The sequence below is a fragment of the Heliconius melpomene genome, chromosome 9 (assembly GCF_056956725.1).
Source record: "Heliconius melpomene rosina isolate 202511_hmr_F chromosome 9, ASM5695672v1, whole genome shotgun sequence".
Taxonomy (NCBI): Eukaryota; Metazoa; Arthropoda; class Insecta; order Lepidoptera; family Nymphalidae; genus Heliconius; species Heliconius melpomene.
In genome coordinates this window covers 5,664,847-5,687,838 of record NC_140397.1, presented here as the reverse complement: position 1 = coordinate 5,687,838, position 22,992 = coordinate 5,664,847, and the positions used below count along the sequence as shown (strand labels likewise).

The 22,992-nt window shown below is 33.4% G+C and overlaps 1 protein-coding gene across 5 annotated transcripts in view; it reads right to left on the bottom strand.

The window, feature by feature from the left end:
- Positions 1 to 19: 19 nt before the first annotated feature.
- Positions 20 to 22,992, bottom strand: part of shg (DE-cadherin) — a 189,293-nt gene continuing 166,320 nt past the window's right edge. For 4 of the 5 annotated variants that reach the window (XM_085190182.1, XM_085190178.1, XM_085190180.1 and 1 more), the window contains 8 exons: positions 18,407 to 18,623; positions 15,674 to 15,892; positions 8,320 to 8,544; positions 6,634 to 6,764; positions 6,043 to 6,178; positions 5,023 to 5,223; positions 3,207 to 3,359; positions 20 to 535 (listed from right to left, as the gene is read on the bottom strand). In XM_085190182.1, coding sequence (XP_085046308.1) covers positions 414 to 535; positions 3,207 to 3,359; positions 5,023 to 5,223; positions 6,043 to 6,178; positions 6,634 to 6,764; positions 8,320 to 8,544; positions 15,674 to 15,892; positions 18,407 to 18,623 — 1,404 coding nt within the window. In that variant the 3' untranslated portion in view covers positions 20 to 413. The remainder of the gene's footprint in view (positions 536 to 3,206; positions 3,360 to 5,022; positions 5,224 to 6,042; positions 6,179 to 6,633; positions 6,765 to 8,319; positions 8,545 to 15,673; positions 15,893 to 18,406; positions 18,624 to 22,992) is intronic. The other variant, XM_085190181.1, reaches the window with a different exon arrangement.

The window sequence follows — 22,992 nt, the reverse complement described above, 5'->3', positions numbered from 1 at the left end:
ATATATATATATATATATATATATATATACTATCACTTATCAAATAAGATAAGAAACATATTTTTTAAAACGAAAATAAATAGAAGATTTGATTTAAATATTTATTTCCATATTTTTTTAACCTATTCCATACATATAATTAAAAAAATAAGTAAAAATAAATTGACTTCATAAAAAAACTGCCACCAAACTTCCCATTGGAAATTATACAAGAAAATTAACAAAAAAACTTACTTCATCAAAGGAAAACTACATACAATTAAAAATCAATAATCACACTAACACATTTTGGTCTCCAAACCAAATTTACAAGAAAGCATTGCCATACAATATATCAATATATTGTATTACATTGTAATATATCGATATTACTTACATTACTTTAAATGTGGCTAGACAAGCCAGGCGTGGCGCTAGCACCATGACTCCTCGTGTGGCCTGTCGTCGTCCGAGTCGCCGTACATGTCGGCCAGCTTGCGGAACCGAGGGCCGAATGTTGATAGGTAGTTGAATTTGAGATCCTCGTCGTCGGTACCTGGGGAAGTTGTGAAACATTAGGTGGTTTTGATTAATCTGATATCAGGGACACCCGAGGGGGTTTTAGAGATATTTTCTGGACTTGGCTTGGACTATAGCTTTAAAAAGTTAAAAATTTAGCTGAAACAGTCTTGTAAACGTAGAATTTTCGGGGCAAATTTTTTATGTGTAAAATTTCTGGAGTGGGCACCAGACTTCTATGATGGGCATGGAACACCCAATTCCCACTATTATTACGCCCATGGAGACGCCAATTAATGACATTAGTGATTGAACAAAACAAGATGTAACGTGATTTAACGTATAGTACGATTGACAAGTTGTGACCGCCCTGAAATTGGGTTTCCTGAAGTTTTGCGCATTGTTCACTCGGGAAGAAAATAATTAAAAAAAAATCTACTCATATGCATAAACTATTCTTTCATAGTATATTACCATCTTACAATATTTTAAAACAATTCATTCATAATGTACGTATAAACTTTTTTAAATAAATAATATACTAAATGTCATAAGATTCAGTATTTTACCAGCACTTTATACAGGCTGTTCAAAAAACCTTTCCAAGTTAGCATTTAGCAAATCGTAACCCAAATACCGCGATAAGTAGAAATTCAGAGGTTTTAGCCATGCACCGAGTTCAAACCGCATTTCACGTGAGAAATTGAATTTGAATCAAATATCGAGCGTGGAATAGACTACGGTACTAATAATGTACAATTTACGATTTAATTTGCTTTTAGTTTGGTTTTTTTTTAGTTTTACTTATTTTGTTTCAGCTTCACGCTGTATCCCGCACACAGCAGGGTAGGGAGAGGGAACCTAGTGTTAAGACACTCCGTTCCCCTCTGCCTCTTTACGTATTTTTATACTCGTATTTTGCAGTAAGCTGAATGAATTTTAAGTACTTGACTGTTTTTACTTAAATCAATAAATGGAAAACAATATCCCAAAAATCACCAAAGACTTCGACAATTCCAAAAATAAATGCGTATTTTTTTCTATAAGCTTCTAGCACATAACATGGTCGGCAGAGGGAACCTCATTCTGAACGTCGCGATAGGTCTTGTTACCAGGGCGACGAAATGATTCGTTCCCGAAAGTGGAAATCGAACCCACAACTGTTATGTTTACTATCAGATAATGTGCCACTGCGCTTACTTGATGGCAAATTTATTTAATCAATTTTAAAATGCATTTACTAATAGATACCTGCTATATAGATCTAAATCCCGCATAAAGTTGTACGAAAAATGGTAAACCCGGTTTATAGGTTGCCATAACTATCAACATACTATCACAAATAACATAAAAAACAAAAAAAATAGCAGAAAATACATAAAAAACAGCAGAAACGTATGTTTTTATCAAAGAAAGTGTACAAGAAACAATAAAAAATTGATGTTAAACATACAAGAAGTTGAGAAGATCCTTCTATAGCGTTTTATATCACCCTGTTTAGTAGGATCGTTGCTAATTGGCCACTCGTGATAAAAAATACAAGCGTCTAGAATTCACTGGAAAATTCTTAAGTGAATCTCTTAAGAATACGTGCGACGACTTCTAAAGCAGTCTTATTAATAATCCTTAGAAAGTTTCAATATTATTTCAATATTCATTTTTATTTTTATAGCCTGTGTTAAGTTTTTATGAAGGAGCTAAAATTTGGGTACATTTTTTTTTTGTTTTTTTTACAATAATATAACGATGTCGTGCTATAGTTAGGTGGATTCTGACTAAACAGCTTCACGCTGTATCCCGCACACAGCAGGGTAGGCAGAGGTAACCTAGTGTTAAATCACTCCGTTCTCCACTTTCTGCCGAATTCTGGAGGCATAGCATGTTGCGTGTCTGACTAAACGTTAGTTAGTTAAGTAAAAAAATCTTATATTGAAATAAAATATGTATCATTTAGAATTTTTTTGTTCTTATTAAATAAAAATTGACAAATGCTCTATCAATTTGAATAAGTACGAAAATATAAACATTGTTTAATTAAATAACTATTTTAATTATAAAACAAAAACATATTTCTATTAATTGTGTTGATTAAAACTCATTCATTCATTCAGCCATTAAAATGTTACGTTTCACAATATATTGTTACAATTTTACTTTATTCTAATAGAAATTTAATTAGTAATGATGTTTCTGTGTATTTTAAATAATCTATAGATACAAATAAAAAAAAATAAGTGTGTTTGGTAGAAAACGTTAATCTCAGGAACAACTGGTTTGAATTGAAAAAAATCTTTTTGGGTTTGGAAAATCCACTATGCAATATTTGTAGTTACCTTATTTGGGCAATAAGAATGTACAGTACGGTCGACCTTAACTAGGCTAAGGTTTTCTGAACTTTTGCATAAAGAGTAAAAGAAATATATATAAAACCAAATCTTCGAGCCATTTACAGCTACCTTCAGAGCGACGACGACGTTAACCGTACTGTATGTATATGTCATAAACAACTGTCATTCCATTTGACAGGAGCAAAACCACTGGTAAAAGTAATTCTTTTTTCACACTGTATCCTAAAGGAAACTTAATGTTAAGACATTCCGGTCCCCACGTTCCGCTGAATGTTCGAGACAATGCGTGGCGCAAACGCAACTCAACGCCGCGCAAACAAAGAAAGCTACATGTAAAAATATAAAATCTAATAAACTTACAGCTAGCCAACGACGACAGCGATCCGCTTGTATTACCATCGCCCTCGTACGCGTAGTGCCGTACGTCGTCGTACGGGTTTATATCTGGATCTCGGTCTAGCACTGACTTCTTGTCGTCCAGGAACCCGGATAGGTCCGGGGCAGCGCCCACTACTGTTGAAAAGAAATTTAAAATAGTTAAAATTAATTAGATTTAAAGAGGAAAGGAAATGAGTGAGTAGATGTTACATTATTATAAAATAAAAACAAAACGATCTAAATTAGTAAATTAAAATAATTTAGATTGATTAAAAACATTTGTTCTCGCACCTGAAGAATTATATCGGGTAAGTAGCGTGGCATTTAGTAATGTATTTATTAAATAAAAGTAAAATCACATATCAGTAATTTAATTAAACGAGAACTAAAGTAGAAAAATAACTTCGAGATTGGTGATGAATAAATCATGGCAACAAAAAATTCAACTCGATATCTCCGAGTGTTCCTGATATAAGGAATCTTGACAGACAGACGGACGGACAACAAAGTAATTTGATAAGGGTTTATTTTTTCCTTAAAACACACTGAACCCTAAAAATGCGAATAAAGCAAACATGAACCAAAATTAATTAAAAATCAATTTAAATATTTTTTTTAATTCACGTGGAATTTGTTGATTGAGAATTTACAGTACATTTTTAAATACAATGAAATTTACTTTTATACGGATGAACGAATAAATTGCATCAAAATAGTATCTACATTTTTGTCTGTTTAATGTATTTGTTTTCTTTATTACAGGTCATTTATGTTGAGTGGCGGTGCTTAACTTTGTGTTATCAGGGAGAAAAAAATATAATAATTTAAATATATGCAATCATTCCCCAATTTTTTTTTAGTTTCACGCTATATCCCGTAGGCAGCAAGTTAGGTAGAGGGAACTGCTGCTACTGCTGCTGCTCGGGTGCTCAGAGAGTGGTAAGAACGCCCTTAAACACATCACCAAAGCGAGAAAATTATTATATTACATATTTCAAGAGTGGCAATCGAACCCAGAACCGACGCGATTACAATCACACATTTGCGCATTAGCGCCATGCCGGCCTCTCATCATTTTATAATACCTTAAATAACACTGCGTTATATTAATGACATACATATATTGTACCAAGTAATTTTCATTAAAGTTTCCTACAAGCTTTTACATACAGTATGTAAATACAGTTTATTTGTTTGGAAAGCAATATGGATAATTGCATTAAAGAACCAATAAATTTCAAGTATGCATTTCGATTGAGGTTACATCACTTGTTGTCATATCGTCGTATTAATTGAATTGATGGAATAAGCTGTGAATTGACGCATTAATTTTTATGTATTTTTTTTAGCTTCACCCTGTATTCCTCATTTCTTTCTTCCACTTATTTCTTGTTGCCAGAGCGAGAATTGAAAATATAAAATAACATTTTCTCGAATGGACATCGAACCCATAATCGCTGTGTTTACGTTCACATGCTTTCTTACTTAGCCACGAAGGTCTCATGTACCAGCAATATGTACTTTATGAACTTTCACAAAATTTTCACAATCTTTTTTTTCTCACGTTTTTTCTTACTAAAAAGTCATTTACAGTTAAACAGACAGAGAAGTATAAAAGTCCGAAATATATCTTCTTAATTTATAAATTAGTTCTAATGATTTATTTTTTGTTCTAAATTTATGGGGTAAATTGGGGGTTGAAAAATATTTTTTTAAAGATTACAATACAATTTTTACTATCATAATAAATTAATTATTCTATTATTACAATTTTGCCATAACAACCAGAATCTCTTACCTGGTGCATGCATGAACCCTGCATCTGTATCTGGTGGGGGTCCGTCATACATCTGTCTCAACACGTGCAAGTCGTATCCCGCGTCGCCCTCACCGCCGCCCTCGTCTTCATACGCTATTATGTTCTCTCTTATGTCATCTAGTTCTTTCTCCGCCCACGCGTCAGCTCTCTTTCTGTGTACTACCACTGCTAGGAGGAGAACTGGAAGAGAGTTTTGGGTTAGAATTGTTTGCTGTTTTACATTACGCTGTATCCGGCAGCAGGGTAGGCAGAGGGAACCTAACGCCGAATTCTGCAAGCATTGGGTGTTAAGTGGCGAAACTCAACGCCACGCATTGCCTGGACACCACTATCTTAATACAAGGTTCCCTCTGCCTACCCTTATATATCAGATTTTAAAAAAATGCAAGATTAACTTAAAATTGCGACTTTCAAGTAATACTTAAGCTAGCTGGCTAAGCGAGTCTTCATGGCCACGGTAATAATTAAATATTGATAAGGTAGTAAAAAAAATGCTTTCGCTATTATAATAAAAATATATAGTAGTTAAAAAGTTTTTAATATTACATATATTGTATATTTATAATGAATTCGTTATTAATGATATATATTAAAAGTTGTTCATTAATATTAATTAGCGCTTACGGAGGATAAAATAACTGTAATATATAATATCCATAATAAATATTTTTTTAATTATATCAATTAAATCTCATAATGGAAATTATTTTCACATTTATTTTTATATATGTAAATAAGAATATATTGTATTATCTATATTTTAAAAGATAAAAATGGACGTTGGTATTTCTAATTAAACGGTTATCGGAATAAAAACCCAATCTCAACAACCAAAATATTTTTTTACAATTACTTTTATCGCTTTTCTGCTTTATGTCACATATACCTACATTATAATGCGAGAACTCAAATACAATATTTATTTAGCTTAAAAATCCAAGGTCAAATCTATAGATTCACATAATCTATAGGAATATAGATACTATTAATAATACTCACTTATCAAAATAGATGTGCACACAAGTATAGCGACCAGGAAGTTGGTATCGATGCCAAAAGTAACAGCCGTGAAGACGCTCTTCTGACAGCCGGGATCGGCGTTGTGCTCCACTGATGGTCTGCCTAAATTGTACATCTGTGGGGGAAAAACACAAATTAACTTGGAGGCTGTCGTGGCGCAGGTGCGTAAAGTTCGACTGTAAAAGATTGAAATAATTTCATTTCTTCGCTCTGGTGTCGAGGCGAAGCGTGGCGATGAGAGTTCTGCTACTCAACACGCGATGCTTCCAGAATTCGGCGGAATGTGGGAAACAGAAATGTCTCAAGGAACAGTGTCATAACACTTAATCCCCAGTACTACTCTTCTATGTGTGGAATATAGTGTGAGACTAAAAAACTAGTAATTGAGTATATATCTTAAATGTTAAAAAATAATTGATATTCCAAACATAAATCAAACATATCCTCACAATACCCCCAAACTGCCAATACATAAACAAAAATTATTACCCACCAAAAACAGAACTAGGTCAACATATTCTAAAAATCTAGTAAAATCTAGTAAAATTCAAAACAAAGGAGGGTACTTACATAATCGTTGTACGTAAAATTGCTGATACAACCCATAAAGTGTTGATTTGTGGGTACGTGCCGCCAGCCGAACGAGCGCGCGAGGTTCTGCAGGTCCACGCTCGCTCCTCCCAGCTGTAATGGTCCATTTACTGAAAACAAAATGTGATGTTATAAAAGATGGTATAATTTTTGGAAATTGACACCTAAAAGTGAACGTTGTCTTTATTTTTGATTGCTTATTTGTTGACATTTATGTCTGTTTATGTTGTCATATATAATTATATTCCTTTTTTTGTCTTCACGCCTTTTCTGCTTAAAAAGTCGGACAAAATGTAATTTAGAAATAAGTCTTAATATTATAATATATAGAAAAATATTGACGCAGTATTATGTAACTCCATCGACTTCTGGTTTCTTTTTAAAATAGTTTATGTTTTTTAGTTTCACGCTGTGTTTCGCATGTAAAAGAGCAACTACTGACAAAAAGACACTCCGCTCCCCACTTTCCGCCCAATTTTCAAGACATTACGCCGCTTTTTACCTCGACACCAGAGCGAAGAAATAAAAATATTAAATATTTAATTTCCTCGAATGGGAATCGAACCCAGTCGTGTCGTGCTTACAGTCACATTTTGATTCTCCCATTGGCGAAAGTCGACGCCGAATGTGAAAATACTGTAGTGATCTAGTGAGAATCGAATCTACAACTATCGTATTTACAGTCAGACCTTCAGATTCCTTTTGAACAATGAGAGACAAAATCTAAAGTTATGCTTTGTTCTGGTTCTATGCAAATCTGGGTCAAATGTCGGTATGGCCACTGCCAATATAGATTCATGCGGCGTTAAGCCTTCTACGCCAAGATTTTTAATGGATTCAGAATAATTTGTGCTAAGCAGTTTTCTATGTAGGGCTTTTGTCTATCAACATTGTAAATATTGTTGAAAGTAACTAATATATGAGAAATTTAAACCAATTTTAACACATTTATTGTTGCTGCTATATTTAATTAATTATTTTTTTTAGCTTTTTGCGAAGAAAGAAAGAAATAAAAATATTAAATATTTCATTACCTCGAATGGGAATCGAACCCAGTCGTGTCGTGCTCACAATCTCATTTTGAGCCCTCACACCACGGCTGGCATCAAACTCATTAATTAATAACAAAATTAGATATAAAATTACATAAAAATAAAGAATATTTCTTTTATAAAACTTTTAAAATAATGTCAATGGAGAAATTGTAAGCAAATACGTTTAGATACGAGCATCAGTTTCGAGGAAACTTCGAAATTTCGCTGACGGGTGGAGAGCAATTTTTTAAAAACACGTCAGCCATTTTCGCATCGGTCCTTTGTTTTTGTGTCTGACGCTACAGAAAATAAATTCCAATGCGGGTTTTTGTGTTAGATTGGAAATAGATATCATGGTATCATTTTTATTGTTTCATTTGTATTTAATAATTATTTCCATCAATTTCAAATTATTATTTATACTTAATTATATTTTAGGACTAGCCGTCCTGCCTTTTCTTTAATTAGGCACTTTAAATATTGAACCCATAGTAAGTGGCCTCAATCTGTATTTTGCTTCAATTATCGAAATTATGATTAAAATCCAAAAAAAAATAATTAATATTAATATTTTATAAACCATAATATACTATTAGTATACAAAATAATAAACTAACAAGCTAGGACTTACCATTTAAAATTTCCCTAGGTCCAGTAGGGGCCGCGAGACTCATGCAAGTAGACAATTTGCATCTATCCACGAACATTTCTATGGAGCTTCTCATCAAAACAATCTCGATGAGGTGAGGTTTACCATCAGCTACGAACACAACACTGTTGTTCAAGCGTGTGGTTCCCGAGCCGTAGTTCACTAGAAGTATTGGAAAGCCATTCACAAGTTCTAACGACATGAAATCTGTAACAAAATTATATATTATTATTGTATTTTATTATATTTGTAGCGCGTAAAATTTTTATAGGTATATTTTTTATTTTTCGATGTATCCCGCTTATAGAAAGTAAGATTAATATTCATTCAAAATATTTCTTATTAGGTGGAGGAGCACAACGCCGTATTTTGTCGTATTACATCAGAGAAATCAAAATAGCTTCTTCCCTCGAGCGGGAGTCGAACACACAACCATTGCGTCTCATCGCAGACGTCACCACTACGTCATAATGGCCACTAATGAGATATTTGAAGGTGATTCTGTGTTGAATTCACACTCTGGGGAAAGAAAGACGAGGTAAATAAACCACATTCCAACAAAAAGTCTACCTAAGAGAGTAAAGTGTCGTATCACCCAATTGTCAATACTTAACCTACATTATAATATAAACAAAATCTAAAATAAAAAAAAATTAAAAGTTAAAAATCTTTGGGCAATCCAAAAGTAAAAACTTGTATCACTATAAAATTTTTACTACATCCTTTTCATAATGGAACATCAAAATTCAATTTAAATTATTAACGTCAGGAATAACTTTAGAAAAAAATCCCGAACGTGACTAGAATCCAAGAACCAGCAAGAACTTGGTTGTACAAGATATCGAACCAATTACGCTTTGAATTGTTCTCTACAACTTCTACGAGGGTACTTCCTTTCAAGATCGTGTGTTTTACAACTTATTTAAGTTAATTATTATTTGTATTATAAGAAAATGGTTAAATAGTTATCTAATGAAATAGATAAATATTAAATATAAATATAAGAAAATCTTGGCGTAAGTGGAATTTAAAAAATGGCATCGCTATTACAGAGGTTACAGGATCAAATAGTTTTATTTTATACTAGCTTTCTTCTGCAGATTCGCCTGTATGGTTAATTAGCATTAAGCTAGAGTTGTGAAGACATCATGGACCTATATAGGAGGTACTATAATGGGTTACATTGACAACGTCAACGTCAACAGGAATAAGTAAGAAGGAAGGAAAGTGGAGGAAGGAAGTGTATCCCGCCTATGACAGAGAAGGCAGAGAAAACCTAATGTTAAGACACTCCGTACTCTATTTTCCACCAGATGAAACATTGCGTGTTGAGTGGCGGAACCCAACACCGCGGTTTGGCTTGTTACCAAAGCGAAGAAATAAACATATTAATACATAACAATTCATTCTTCAAATGGGAATCGAACCGACGACTGTCGCGTTTATAGAGTCACACAATTGTGCCCCTGCGCCATGACTGGCCTCTAAATACATACAAAATTCAATAACATCCAACTCACCATCAAAACAATGCCCAAAAAATCTATACCCCAAATAATTAAACATAAAGCCATGGCGAGGCAGCCAAGGTTGTTCCAATTTAATTAACACTATTCAAAATTTTCTTAGAACTCGCAAAGTTATTACGGGACCGCAATGTTAATGTGCAAATAACCAGAGTCAACAATCTTGGCTGAAGTTCAAGGATTATAAGGCTTTTAGTGGGTTTTGGCGAGCTTCGGACTTCTATGAAGCAAGTCATTATTAGTACGTAACACCCTGTATCCCACATTTATCCTGCGCACATTTTCACTAAGTATGCAATTATTTTCATGGAACTCTTACAGGGTATTGTAATTTTAGTACCGTATTTAGAAGAATTTGCATAAAATCAACACTTATGTAAAGTTCTCAATTCTGTTGAGTGGCGTAGCTCAAAATAATTAGTTGTGTTCACAGTGGTTATCGAACCCACCTTTGCGTCTACATTCAGACATTGTTCTATGTGCCATGATGGCCTCGAGACCGTTGGTGGCAACAGACAAAGTGAACCTAGGTATCTAGCGTGAAATAAAAATATTAAACATTTAATTCCCCCGAGCTGGCATCGAACCCACAAATATCACGTTTTACAGTCACACTCTTGTTCCCTTGCCCCTTAACAACTATCCTGTACTTCTGTCTGTCCTTTTAGTTAAATACCTTTACACCAAGCAACCAAACTAATCAATACTAAACAAGTAACTTGGCACCTATTAGGTGTATCCAAAACAACATACCAAATCACCTATCATATTATGTTATGCATGTCACGTCAATTGTCTCAATTGTGTAACCCAATATCTGTATAACGAGAATGTCTACACGTTACGTCAACTCCTGAACGCTATTATATCTGAAGGTATTCATTACGGACAAACACACACTCAAATCTAAATTAGGGCAGCATAAATGATGGTTAGGGCAGTCGCGGTGCTGGGGGACCAGGGTGGGTAAACGCGACAGGTTGTCAGTTCGATTTACTCCAGGAAAATAAAATATTTAACACTTCATTTCTTTGCTCTGGTATCGAGGCAAAGCGGTTCGTTAAGTTCCACCATTCAAAACGCAATGCCTCTAGAATTTGGTTGGAAGTGGAGAGCGGAATATCTTATAACTAAGCTTCCTCTGCCTTTCCTGCTGTATGAGGGATATAGCGTGAAAGACAAAAACAAAAAAACGACATTTGAACGAATGTATCCTGAAAATGTAAGTAACCATGTGAATAATAGCCACTTTATCACGCGACAATAACTTCCATAAATCATAAGGCAGCACGGTTGTCAGTCATTACGGAATCATTAAAAAATCATTACAGTTGAGGGAGAGCTTCGGGCGACGAGCTCGGCACCACAATGGTATGGTGAGGTTTTTATACGATTGTGAGTCTGATTAGATCGTCAACTTATTTAATTTTAATGTAGCTAGCATAATAAATTATTGTCGTGTCTACTCAATTTGAACTTGGCTTTGAGGGTGTGGAGACAGATTTTTTCAATAATAATTATTTATTAATATTTTTAATATTTTTTCGCTATGGCACTATGGCTGCCTCTTCTCGACTTCTTCGAGACACCCCTCGAATTATCTTTTTTCGATAATTCCTCCAAAAATACGACGACAAGTAGACAACGGAGTGTGTTAACACTAGGTTTCGTCTGTCTATCCTGCTTTACAGAATATAGCGTGAAGATAATAAAAAAATTGTGTAATACAAGCAGGCGAAGCCGCGAGCGAGTCACTAGTCTTCAATACGTATATTAGGAGCAATTGTAAAATTTCATAGGAAATCATTACTCAAGTTGTTACGCCAATGTACCATGACATGTTTATTGTACGACAATTCAACTTTAGCGTACTTGCAGCCAATTTTACATAAAGACTGTTTCGAATCGCCAATACTTTTATTGTATAAAGGTAATATACAATGGAAGAAAAGATTAGAGTAGTCTGAGCAAAACTGTTTAAACTTTTTCGCTCGTGTTATATAGGGTGTTCTGTATTGTGTGACAAAGCTATTACAGTTCTAAAGAGTTTAAGGCGTCTAGATGTAGGATAATCCGGCTATAATCTCGACTATTTGTGATAGTGCTAGCCGTTGCACACGGTAGGTAATTTTCATAAAATAACATAGTAATGTCTTATTTTATGTTTTGTTTTTGGTATACAATATGTTATATTCTATTATCTTTACGCTATATCCTCCATATGGCAGAGTAGGCAGAGGGAACCTAGTGTTAAGACACTCCGTTCTCAAATTTTCACCGAAATTTCGAATCATTGCGTGTTAAGTGGCAAATTGAGGAATCGAAAATATTAAAACAATTCATTTTCCCGAATGGTCATCAAACCCACGATCTCTCCGTTAACATTCACATGCTGTACCACTACGAAACTAACCTACTCTAAGCCTCGAATCAAAATAAACCCAAACCCCACACAAAACCAGGTTCTCAACACTCGCAAGTGCATTCAACACAAATTAACTGACGTATCTGTTGCGACAAGTGTGTGCAGTCCACTTAACGGTATTGCCAATTTGGCAACGCCAGAAGAAATATTTGCTTCAGCTTTAACCGTGCCAAAGTGCAAGTGTATATTTATCTCAAGATATTTATCGCTGATTTTATGTAGGAAACTGTTTTACAATATGTTTTCTTGTGGTTTTACTGATATTTGGGGTGTTTCTTCTGTTTTGTGTGTGTTTGTGGTTTTGTGTTTTTTGGGGGTTGTGGTCGCCGTGTTAAAGTGGAGTGTTTGAGTGTAAACGGGGTAGTTGTCGGTTCGATTCTCATTCTGGAAAAATATTTATATAAATAAATTATTTTCATTTCTCGTTTTATTGGGCGAAGCAAGAGGTTGAGTTCAGCTATGCAACACAAATATCTCAAATATCTCAAAGGTAGACGGAAAATGGGAAACGGAGTGTATTATAACAACATTCCCTCTACCTACCCTATGTGAAAAATAATTGCTTTTCAGCTTAAAATTAGTTTAATAAAGTCTTACATCAAATTATCAAATTTGGTAATTGTGGATTTCTATGGTATACCGACATTTGTCATCGATTAAAACAAATTTCACTCTAGACAATATTCGATCTCGCTACCATAATTTTTCATAGCTACTAAACCATCGGGTCTACAAATAAATGTTACTAGCTTCATCATAATTAAATAAATTTCCACTAACTAGGTCCCAGCACCTAGCCACGCCACACTATCCATTCTTCAAAGTAAACTAAGGTGTAATGGCCTAGCTTAGATTCCTTTATAAGATAGTATTATTGGATTACTTAAGTCTACCATAAATCATAGGTAGAAATTCAAACATGAAAGGTAACGCCTTCCCCCCCATTTACACCTTTATTAGTTTTGAGGTGACATTAATTATTCATATAAATACAAACATACATACAATGGGTAAATATATTACTAAAAGCCTTAACGTATTGGCCTAGTTCGATAACTTATAATAATATTCTATGAAATAAAGAATGTTTTTATATGAGAAATTTAATTGTAAAGGAAAATGTGACTTAATTACTTGATTTTTTTTCGTCATATTCCGTGTGACGGCGGAGTTTAACGCCGGGTTATTTCTCACTGGAGCGAAAAACTATAATTCATCGACTATATTATTATTCAATTATTCAACTATATTTCATATATTGATTTCTCCAAGTAGGAATCGAACCTGCAATCGTCTAAACCACAAAGTCTATTCCTAGTGTAGGATTAAGTTCTCAGAAAGAAGAAAAAATACTTTGATTAAAGAACTTGAACGAATAAAAATTAACTAAGTAGATAATTTATAAATATTTTTTCTGGAATATCCATTTACTTTTTCTTTTAAAGGACTCGCATCTGTAATGCGGGCAAAACCGAGGTCAAACACTAGTTTCATATATATTTCAGTAACTCTATTTACAGTGGCTACTGTTTCGACAGTATTTGATAGGCGTTAATGGATAACGGATCACTCATTATTCCCAATAATTGTGTGTTAATCTGAACTAGATTAATAAAGTCCAACGTAGTTTGAAATAACTAAACGTAATTATGTTTATCATTTTGTATTGTAATATAAATTACATAATATAAAAAACTTTTTTTTAAATGTGATATAAAATATATCTAGATATAAAAAAACGAATGTTTGTTTGTTTAAAAGCACTGATCTCAGTAACTACTCGTTGGAATTGAAAAGATATTTTGGGTTGGTCAGTCTATTTTTCAAGGACTCGCTGGTGAGAGTTACTTTGGGATTATAGAATGTATCACCACACTCTAGTCCACAAATAAAAGCTACAGTTATATAAAAGCTAGTCAAATAAAAATCAAAGTCAAAAAGTCAAATAGGAATATAGTCAGCTTCACGCTGCATCCCGCACACTGCAGGCAGAGGGAACCTCGTGCTAAAACACTATGTTTCCCACTGTCCGCCAAATCCTGGAGGCATTACGTGTTGAATAGCAGAACTCAACGCCGCGCTTTGCCTCGAAACCAGAGCGAAGAAATGAAAATATAAGTTTAAATAAATATTTCCTTTCCTCGAGTGGAGATCGAACCTACAAGCAGTCGACTTTGCACACTTGGTTCCCCTGCACCACAACTGGCCTCAAGAATCTATATATAGTATTTCTCAAAATTGTCCTTGGTACGTTGAAATATAAGTTGTTATAATAAATCTCACGTACTCACTGATATCATATCGTACATATTCAAATACAAGTTCCCTATTTTTCGCAAATGTATAGATATTGAACGTTTGGTCACGTTGCTACACGTACATATCTCACTGTAGTTCTATAGTAGCACGATATAAGCAGGCCAGAAAAAAGGCTATAGATATTTCAAATATAAACATTTGTAAGCAGGATTCGAACCAACTAGTACTTATGTTTTAAATAGACTGGACTTAGTTTGTAAAGAAGCGGGCTTTGAACTGGTACCTCTTGAAAACTATCCATGACCTCTGTCCACTAAGCTAAAGTTCAAATTTTGATATTGTTTTTTTAAACATGTAAAACCGCAAACGTACAAATTAGTATCGGGAATAAATACAAATATCAAAAAGAAATATAACGTAATATAATAGACCAAATTCGTCCAAAGAATACAATAGAGTAGCCATAGCTTGAAGATAGATAGATAGAATAAAAAACATTAGGTCTAGACTGAAAAAATATGGAAAGACTTTTTATTGATGTACATTTATTAAAGTGAATGTTGGAAGTAATATAGGCTATGAATAACTTATAATAAAAATTAACTTATAATAAAATCGTAATCGTATAAAAGTAAAGTAGCAAAATATAGAATAAAAACGATTTTTTTGGTTTTTTTTGTCTGTTTGTGTGTACGTTTGTTCGCGCTAATGTCACAAATGTACAAAATTGCAGTTTTAACTATCGTATTTCAATCGATTTATATATAAAAATTATATACCATTTTAAAGAATGTTGTATGACAACATTTTTAAAACATTATTTAGGTTTTATTAATTAAAAATTAATAATTTAATTTCTCTATAATATTCATTGAAATTATAATGTTTAAAGTTTAAAACGCTAGACACTAGTTTCATAAGTGGTTTTCGAGATATCTGGAGCAGCAAGCATATTTAGTATGTAATTTACAAAGTTCGATAGGAAGCTTAAGCTCTCGGCTGACTATTCGATCGAGTTCCTATTAACAAATATAATGAACAGAGGCACAAACTGTAAACGGGTAGTGGGTTCGATTCCCATTATATTTTGTACCTACTATAAAAACCATTGAAATTCAGTACTAACCTTGAACATCCAGCAACGGATTGAACTTCAGGGGTCCAACGTAGAATATGAGGCTGTTGCTAGTATGTGAGGTCACTGTGAGAGTAACATGGCCTTCGTGGCACGCTGCAGGTGGAGGGTACATGGCCCAGCCATCCCCGTGGAAACCAATGCTGGTCTGTTCACAATGTGGACCGTTCCAGCCGTCTGGGCATTCGCATTTGTCGGCGAAGGGAGTACCTAGTTAAATATTAATTAGATTAGTTATATATACAAATATATTTTCAATGTTTTGACTGTCTGTCATTGTTGGAATCAACCGTTAAAGATTATCTAAGTATCAAACGACATTTTTCTATTTATCAGCTGCCAGTTGTAACCAGAAGAACCAATTTGGCATTGGCGACCTAGTGCCAAGAGCATTCGTTCTCCATTTTCCGTCAGAATTTGAAAATATTGCTGTTTGAGTGGACGTAACTCAACGCTACAGTTTAGCTAACCTGAGCGAGAAAATGAAATTTATTGGAGTAATAGCTTTATCAATTAGAAATCAAACCCAAAACCATCTATGACATCCCACTGTGCCACAATGACATGACATTTTTTCAGGTCAAAAAAATCAATAAACAACTTCATAATCATCAATCATGATTATAATATAATTACTTTCCACAGAGCACAATGCATTGTACGAGTCTAATAATTTCAATTTCTACGAAATGATTCAATATCGGATGACAGTGAAGTACTCTTAATGAAGCAGATTCAATTGTATGTGGATGCTGTTTGCCATCTGAACATTTATGAATAGAGGACAGAGATACAGTGGTTTTTTTTTTTTCAATTTTTATTATGGCATATGAATGTTATTAATAAATAAGTATTATATTATTAGTTAACATCAATGTCACAAGCGCAACAGGTTATGGGTTCGATTTCCGCCACGTAATCTATATATATATATATATATATATATAAAAGGACTTGTCCTCACTGACTGAGGTAAGACGCACGCACAGCCGTAATCGCTGATGATAGAAACGTGAAATTTGGACAGATGTTTACTTTCGTAATCTGGACATCTACTAACAAGGGATTTTGAAAAATTCTAACCCTAAAGGGGTGGAATGGGGGTTAATAGTTAGTATGGGAAAAAATCTAAATCGGCACCGATTTTTATAAAACTTGAAATTTAAATTTTTAAAAGTATTTAATTGAACACGCATTTCATGGTTTATTCACCCCTAAGGGTCTAAATAACAGGCGAACTAGTTCTTAATAAGAACGAAGTGTATTAACTTTAGGTTTCCTCTGCCTACCTTCTACTCTGGATATATGGTGACGTTAAAAAATATAGCAATGCCAACCGCTATCGTACCGAAGTTAAATCTTTTGTGACTGTGATTTAGGATCCAATTTTATATTGAGGGGAAAAAATGAGACCGCTATGCGCCAGTGGCCCAGAATCTGGCTGTAAAGGCGATGGTTACGGGTATGATTCCCAATCAGGAGAATTAATTGTATTCATTAACTCGCCTTGAGCGTTGAGTTGCATCACTAACCAACGAATATCTCGAATTTAAGGAACATAGTGACATTATACTAAGTAAGTTCTAAGTATATGCGGAACTATAAATATATATGCAAATAATTAATATCCAAAAATAAAATATAAATATAAGGAAAAAGAATAATTATTATGTCATAATTTAGATTCCTTTGATAGATTGATTTAATAGTTCATACAAAAATAGCCCAAGAAATAGGGCGACGAAAATGTGAATTTGTAGGGGAACAAGCTTGGTTGAAAGAACTCTCTACTTTCCCTAAATTCTCTAAATAGTTATTCTACAAATAGTCTTTATTGAAAGACAAAAATTTTAAAATATTACAAACGTGTTCTTTGAAGATATTCTCAGTTATTTTAAGAGTTAGTTAAAAAAAAAAAATTCTTATCTTTAATTATTCGTATTCTTAAACCGATTTATATTATGAAAATATTGTAAATGTAAATATATGATAGGATATCTTTTTTTTAATATCACGCTGTTATCCCGCATTTAGCTTAGACACAGGTACCCATTAAGGCATTTCCGTTCCCCACTTTTCGCCAAATTCTGGAGGCGCGAGCGAGAGAAAGAGCGAGAAAATTAAACTATTAAATATTCCATATCCTCGATATTGCATGGAACCTATAACCAGTCGCACTCTCATACCCCTGTACCACAACCGGCCTCTACCCCACTTCTATACCTAAGACCTAAGAGACTAATAAAACTATTACAGTCTTAAAAATCAAAAATAAACACAGACAAAGCCGCGGGATTTCCTCAGGATCACGTCGACCCAACATTTTCAATTAACGTATTTGGTAGCTAATCGCTAATCCGATAATTGTTTTGTTTAGTTTGATTACAATCGCTTTGTACTAGTTCCGTTGGGTGATGTTAACAAGCTTATACTTTGTCCCAGAAAACTAGTTTACCTGAGTTTTATTTATTAAATTAGGTTCCCGATTGTACTTTGATATGGAGTTACATTAAGATTTCGTATTCGTATTAAAAAAAATCATAATTGGTAATTAACTTAGGATTTTTATTGTTCTTGTCGGAATTGAACCCACAATCATTGTATGCCACTGTGCCAAGAATGCCTCATAAGTTACGAAATACATCACCAAGTCAGTTTACTCACCCAATATATACCAAAATCTAACAAAAAAGCCAAATAAAACTCTTAAATCAACAAACTTACCACCATTCAAGCAGACAAGTGGTTCCTCAACTTGGCAAGTACATTCGGACTCGACACTCGCTGAAACACCAACAAAGCTGGTAGTGTTAGTGTAAACGGAGAGTGGTACGTTGTTCTTCATTAGAACATTTCGACACGAATCCTCGCATTGTTCTTTCTCTATCAGACATTCGTCGATACGCACCATATATATTTTGGCTTGGAGTTCTTCTTCCAACTGAAAAAGATTATAGATATTAGGTATTTGTAGTAAATATGGTATTATATTTTATGTCAATGGTCAATATGGTCGTGTCGTGTAAAACAAGTGACCCGCTCGCGGCTTCGCCCGCGTGAATTTGAATTGATAATTACTATTTTAGTTTTCTAATAATATTATAATTTTAAAAATAAAACCTATACCTATATTGAAAACAAAAAAAAACTGTCGATTCAATAATATTTTTTATGGCAATTTTGTCGAGCAACGTTCTTTAAAATGTTATATCATATTTATTGGCAAACCGATTGTGAAACAAACACTAAATGTTAACAGAAGCTTGCCAAAATACAATATATACAGTTAAATCGATCGAAGCCGATTCTGAGATTAGCCTGAACAAACACACAAACAGACAAAAATTTAAAAAGAAACAGGTTTTGGTTCGTATCATGTTATAAAAAAACCCTTCCCACGAAAGCGCTTCCGTTCTGGATGAGTTGCGTGTTGAGTGGCGAAACTCAACGCCGTTCTTTGCCTCGTTACCGTAGTCGCATATAAAAATAAATACGAGATTTACTTGGTTTATATGTAATAATAACATATAACCGATTTATAGCAAATATTCGGGATTGTGTGGACCCCAATACTTAACAAAATCACAACATTATTTTTCTTTATTTAAATGTCTCCAATCCAAGGAGCTGTTCCGCTTCAATAACACAGATAAGCCACCTTCGGTAAATCGCATTGAAAAGCACTCGGCATTCAATGAAATTAATGAAAAGAAAATCTTTTGTTAGCAACCTTTTTAAATGTATGTAGAAATTACAATTTCTTTATTCTCCACCCAAAAAATATTACTTTCTAAGATTTCATATCGACAAATCAATTTTCTTAGTAGGTTTTGTTAGAGGTTCGCTTCGATTGCTAAATTCATAGGATTTCGGGATAAGACGGAAGGAATGAGAGTTTTACGTTTTACCTCATACATGAATGATATTTTATAACTCCATCTTCCATTACTTTGTATGAACATTCGGTTCCATTTAACATTACGACCCCAGTAATAAAAAAGTATTCGATGGTATATGAGGTCTTTGGAAATTGGAATTTTGTTTATGGAATAAATTGTTTTTTTTTTTAATGAATATACATATGTTACAACTGTCAAAGTGTATTCTTAACGATAATATTCAATACAAGTTATTAATTTTTGTTTTAATTTCTTTCGTTATATATCTATAGGTATATATAAAATCGAAAGGCCACTCACTCATCACGAAATCTCAGAAACTACATGTGCTAGGAATCTCAAATTTTGCATAGGAGTCACTTATAGGACGTAGGTGCTCGCTAAGACGCGAATTTGCAATATTCGACTTCTAAGGGGTTGTTTTTGGGGTTGAAAGTTTGTATGAAACTTCGATACTACAAATACTAGGAGTCCAAAATTTTGCATGGACGTCACTTATAGGACGTAAGTACTCATGGAGACAGAAATTAATAATAACGTAGTTCACGCAGGCGAAGCCGCAGGCGGGCCGCTAGTAATATTATAAAGAAGAGAAGAAACAACTTAGCATTCTTAGTATTTCAGGATGAGGCGCTCAGATCAGTGCCTGGCAGTTGCGATCCTAGTGTAGGTTAAGTGACTTGTAATGCCGTCCTCCACTGTTTAAGCTCCTCTATACTTAATAATATAATATCTAACATTGTTTTTAAGGAGAAAGGAGAGAGAAGAGAGGAAGGAACAACTAAATTGATTATTCCTTTGTTATTGATGCTGGACGTAACCGCAACCAAATATTCTCTATTTCATCCACACGGATAAACTTACGCCCAGCTTCTAGTATGTAATAACTTTTAAAAGCAAATTTTGCTGAAAAACTATGTAGTCACTTCGTAGAATACGAAATCGCTCGCGTTCTTAGCAGACAAGTTTCTCAAATTGAAATAGTTTTATGTGAAGAATTTTGTTACATTTTATTTTAGTTTGGAAAATTATATATTTTCAATATATATATGTACTAGTGGGCCCGGACGCGGCTACGCCCGCGAAAATATAAACCTAAATAATTAAAATAAGTTAAAAAATAATAATAAGTGGAGATTTATTATTAGAAAAAATATCTGAGTAATTGAAATGCACAAACAAAAGAAGTAAAAGTAACTAAAGGAAATTCTTAATATCAGAAAAAGTACCTAAAGTTTGCCGTGCGCGCGTACTCTGCATTTTTCTATATTAAATAATGAATAATTTTTGCGAACAATATTAAATAAAATCCCAATTGTTTAAAATAACGATATTTTAAGTGTATAACATCGGTATAGATAACTGAACTGAGATAAATTAATTATAAGCAGCAAATAATTACATAAAAAATAATAGTAATTCGAAAATATATAAAAATTTACAAAACCATCAAAGTCATCTGCCCGTTCGCGTCGGTCATACTATACCACTCGTAGGCTAGGTCATTTCGAATCAGTGACATCTCCTTAATTATTTATTAGAATGTTATACAGTAAACTATAATTTCCATCTAGATGAAATGCTAAAAGTGACTATTATATTTATTTTCATAAGGATCAATATCAAATTATAGAAATCATCTAACTTTTGTTAATGTATACAAATCTATATCGGCGCGCGCCATGTATGCATTAAGCAAACTCACTTTGGGTGACGTTTTCTTAAAACAACAAACTTTGCAAGCCGTTGCTTAGCAACGCGATTGTTTTTAACATAGTGGAATAAATTGCATGTCAAATTAATTATTTTAATATATTAATATATATCGACAATATTACAAATATAAGAAAAAAAAGTAGCCTATGTTCATCCTGGTACCCTCAAGTATCTCTATATGAGTATTTTATCACAATTAAATTAGCGGTTTGGGCCTGATTGCGTAAAAGACAGACAGACAGACAGACAGACAGACAGACAGACAGACAGACAGACAGACAGTGTTACTTTCGAATTTATAATATAGGTATGGATGGATAGAATGTCATAAAAGAGGATTACTAAGTATTTCTATTTTCTGTCAACAATGTTTATTTTTTTGTTGATGTGTTTGGCTGGCCTAACGAAACTACCTATGGACATGTTTAAAAAGATAAATACTGTAGTTGCATTCCTGGATATTCATAAATAAACAAATTTTAATGTCTTTCCCATGTTGTCTTGAAAATTTTAATTTATGATAATTAATAAAGAAGCAAACGATAGTGACTGTAAATGCGAAAGGTTGTGGATTCGATTCTTAATCGAAATATTAAATATTTAATTTTTAAATTTTCGAAAAGATAATCGATAAGATCGAAATATTAAATTTTAATTTCTCCAAGTAGGAATCGAACCGACAACCATCACAACCACACGCTTTTGCTGCTGTGACTCTACAACCTACACAAATAATTACATATTTGTATTACATTATTAAATAATAATTAATTATTTAATCTTAATCATATAAAATAGTTTTTACATAATTAAATCTATCTTAATTGCACGATATACATATTAATTAAAAGGACATAGATAAGTTTCATATTCATTATATGTATAATGTATATAGAATAGAAAATTCTAGAAGCACTACCAGCTAGTCTCATGTAGCTCCGCTAACGATGTCATTAGAACGTTTTGATTAAGCTAGTGGTGCAATATTAAAAATATAAACAAGTTTTATATATTTAATATTAATGTTTTTTTATTAATTTTGCAATTTTTCACTCGTTTATATATTTCAGCATTGTTCGTTTAGTGGCGGAGCTTAACGCCGTGCTGTTTTGTTAGAGAAATCTAAGTGATTTACTTCATTGTATTTGAGATGTGGTTGAGATGTGGATTGAGCTTCAGGTAATATTAAAAATTGTTATTTATATTTTTTTAGTGCTCCAGCGGTATTTCGTTCATAGCAGGATGGGTCAGGTAGACGGGATCTGTGAATCTATTCTTAAAACACTTCCGTTCTCCATTTTCTCCCGAATTCTGTATTAAAAGCGACAAGCAAAAAGCGAGCTGCACTTTGCCCCCGAGTGGGAATCGAATCCAATACCGTCACGTTTAGAATCACACCTATGTATATCGCGACATTTAAACAAAATTCCTAATTAGGGTAAAATATGGGAGAGCGGAGAGAATTGTCACAAGGTTCTCTTTGCCAACTCCTCTAGAAACAAAGGTTTATATCTATTTAAGCATATTCATTATGAAACAATTTGTCTAGATTATGTAGATTTAATGTGATATAGAGTTAATCCCTGTTATACGTTTCTAAATGTTCTTATAGGTTAAAGGTCTTGAGCCTTTGGAATTAATTCTAACATACCAATAATTCGTCAAGATTAAGCGGGTGCTGTACAAATGTCAATG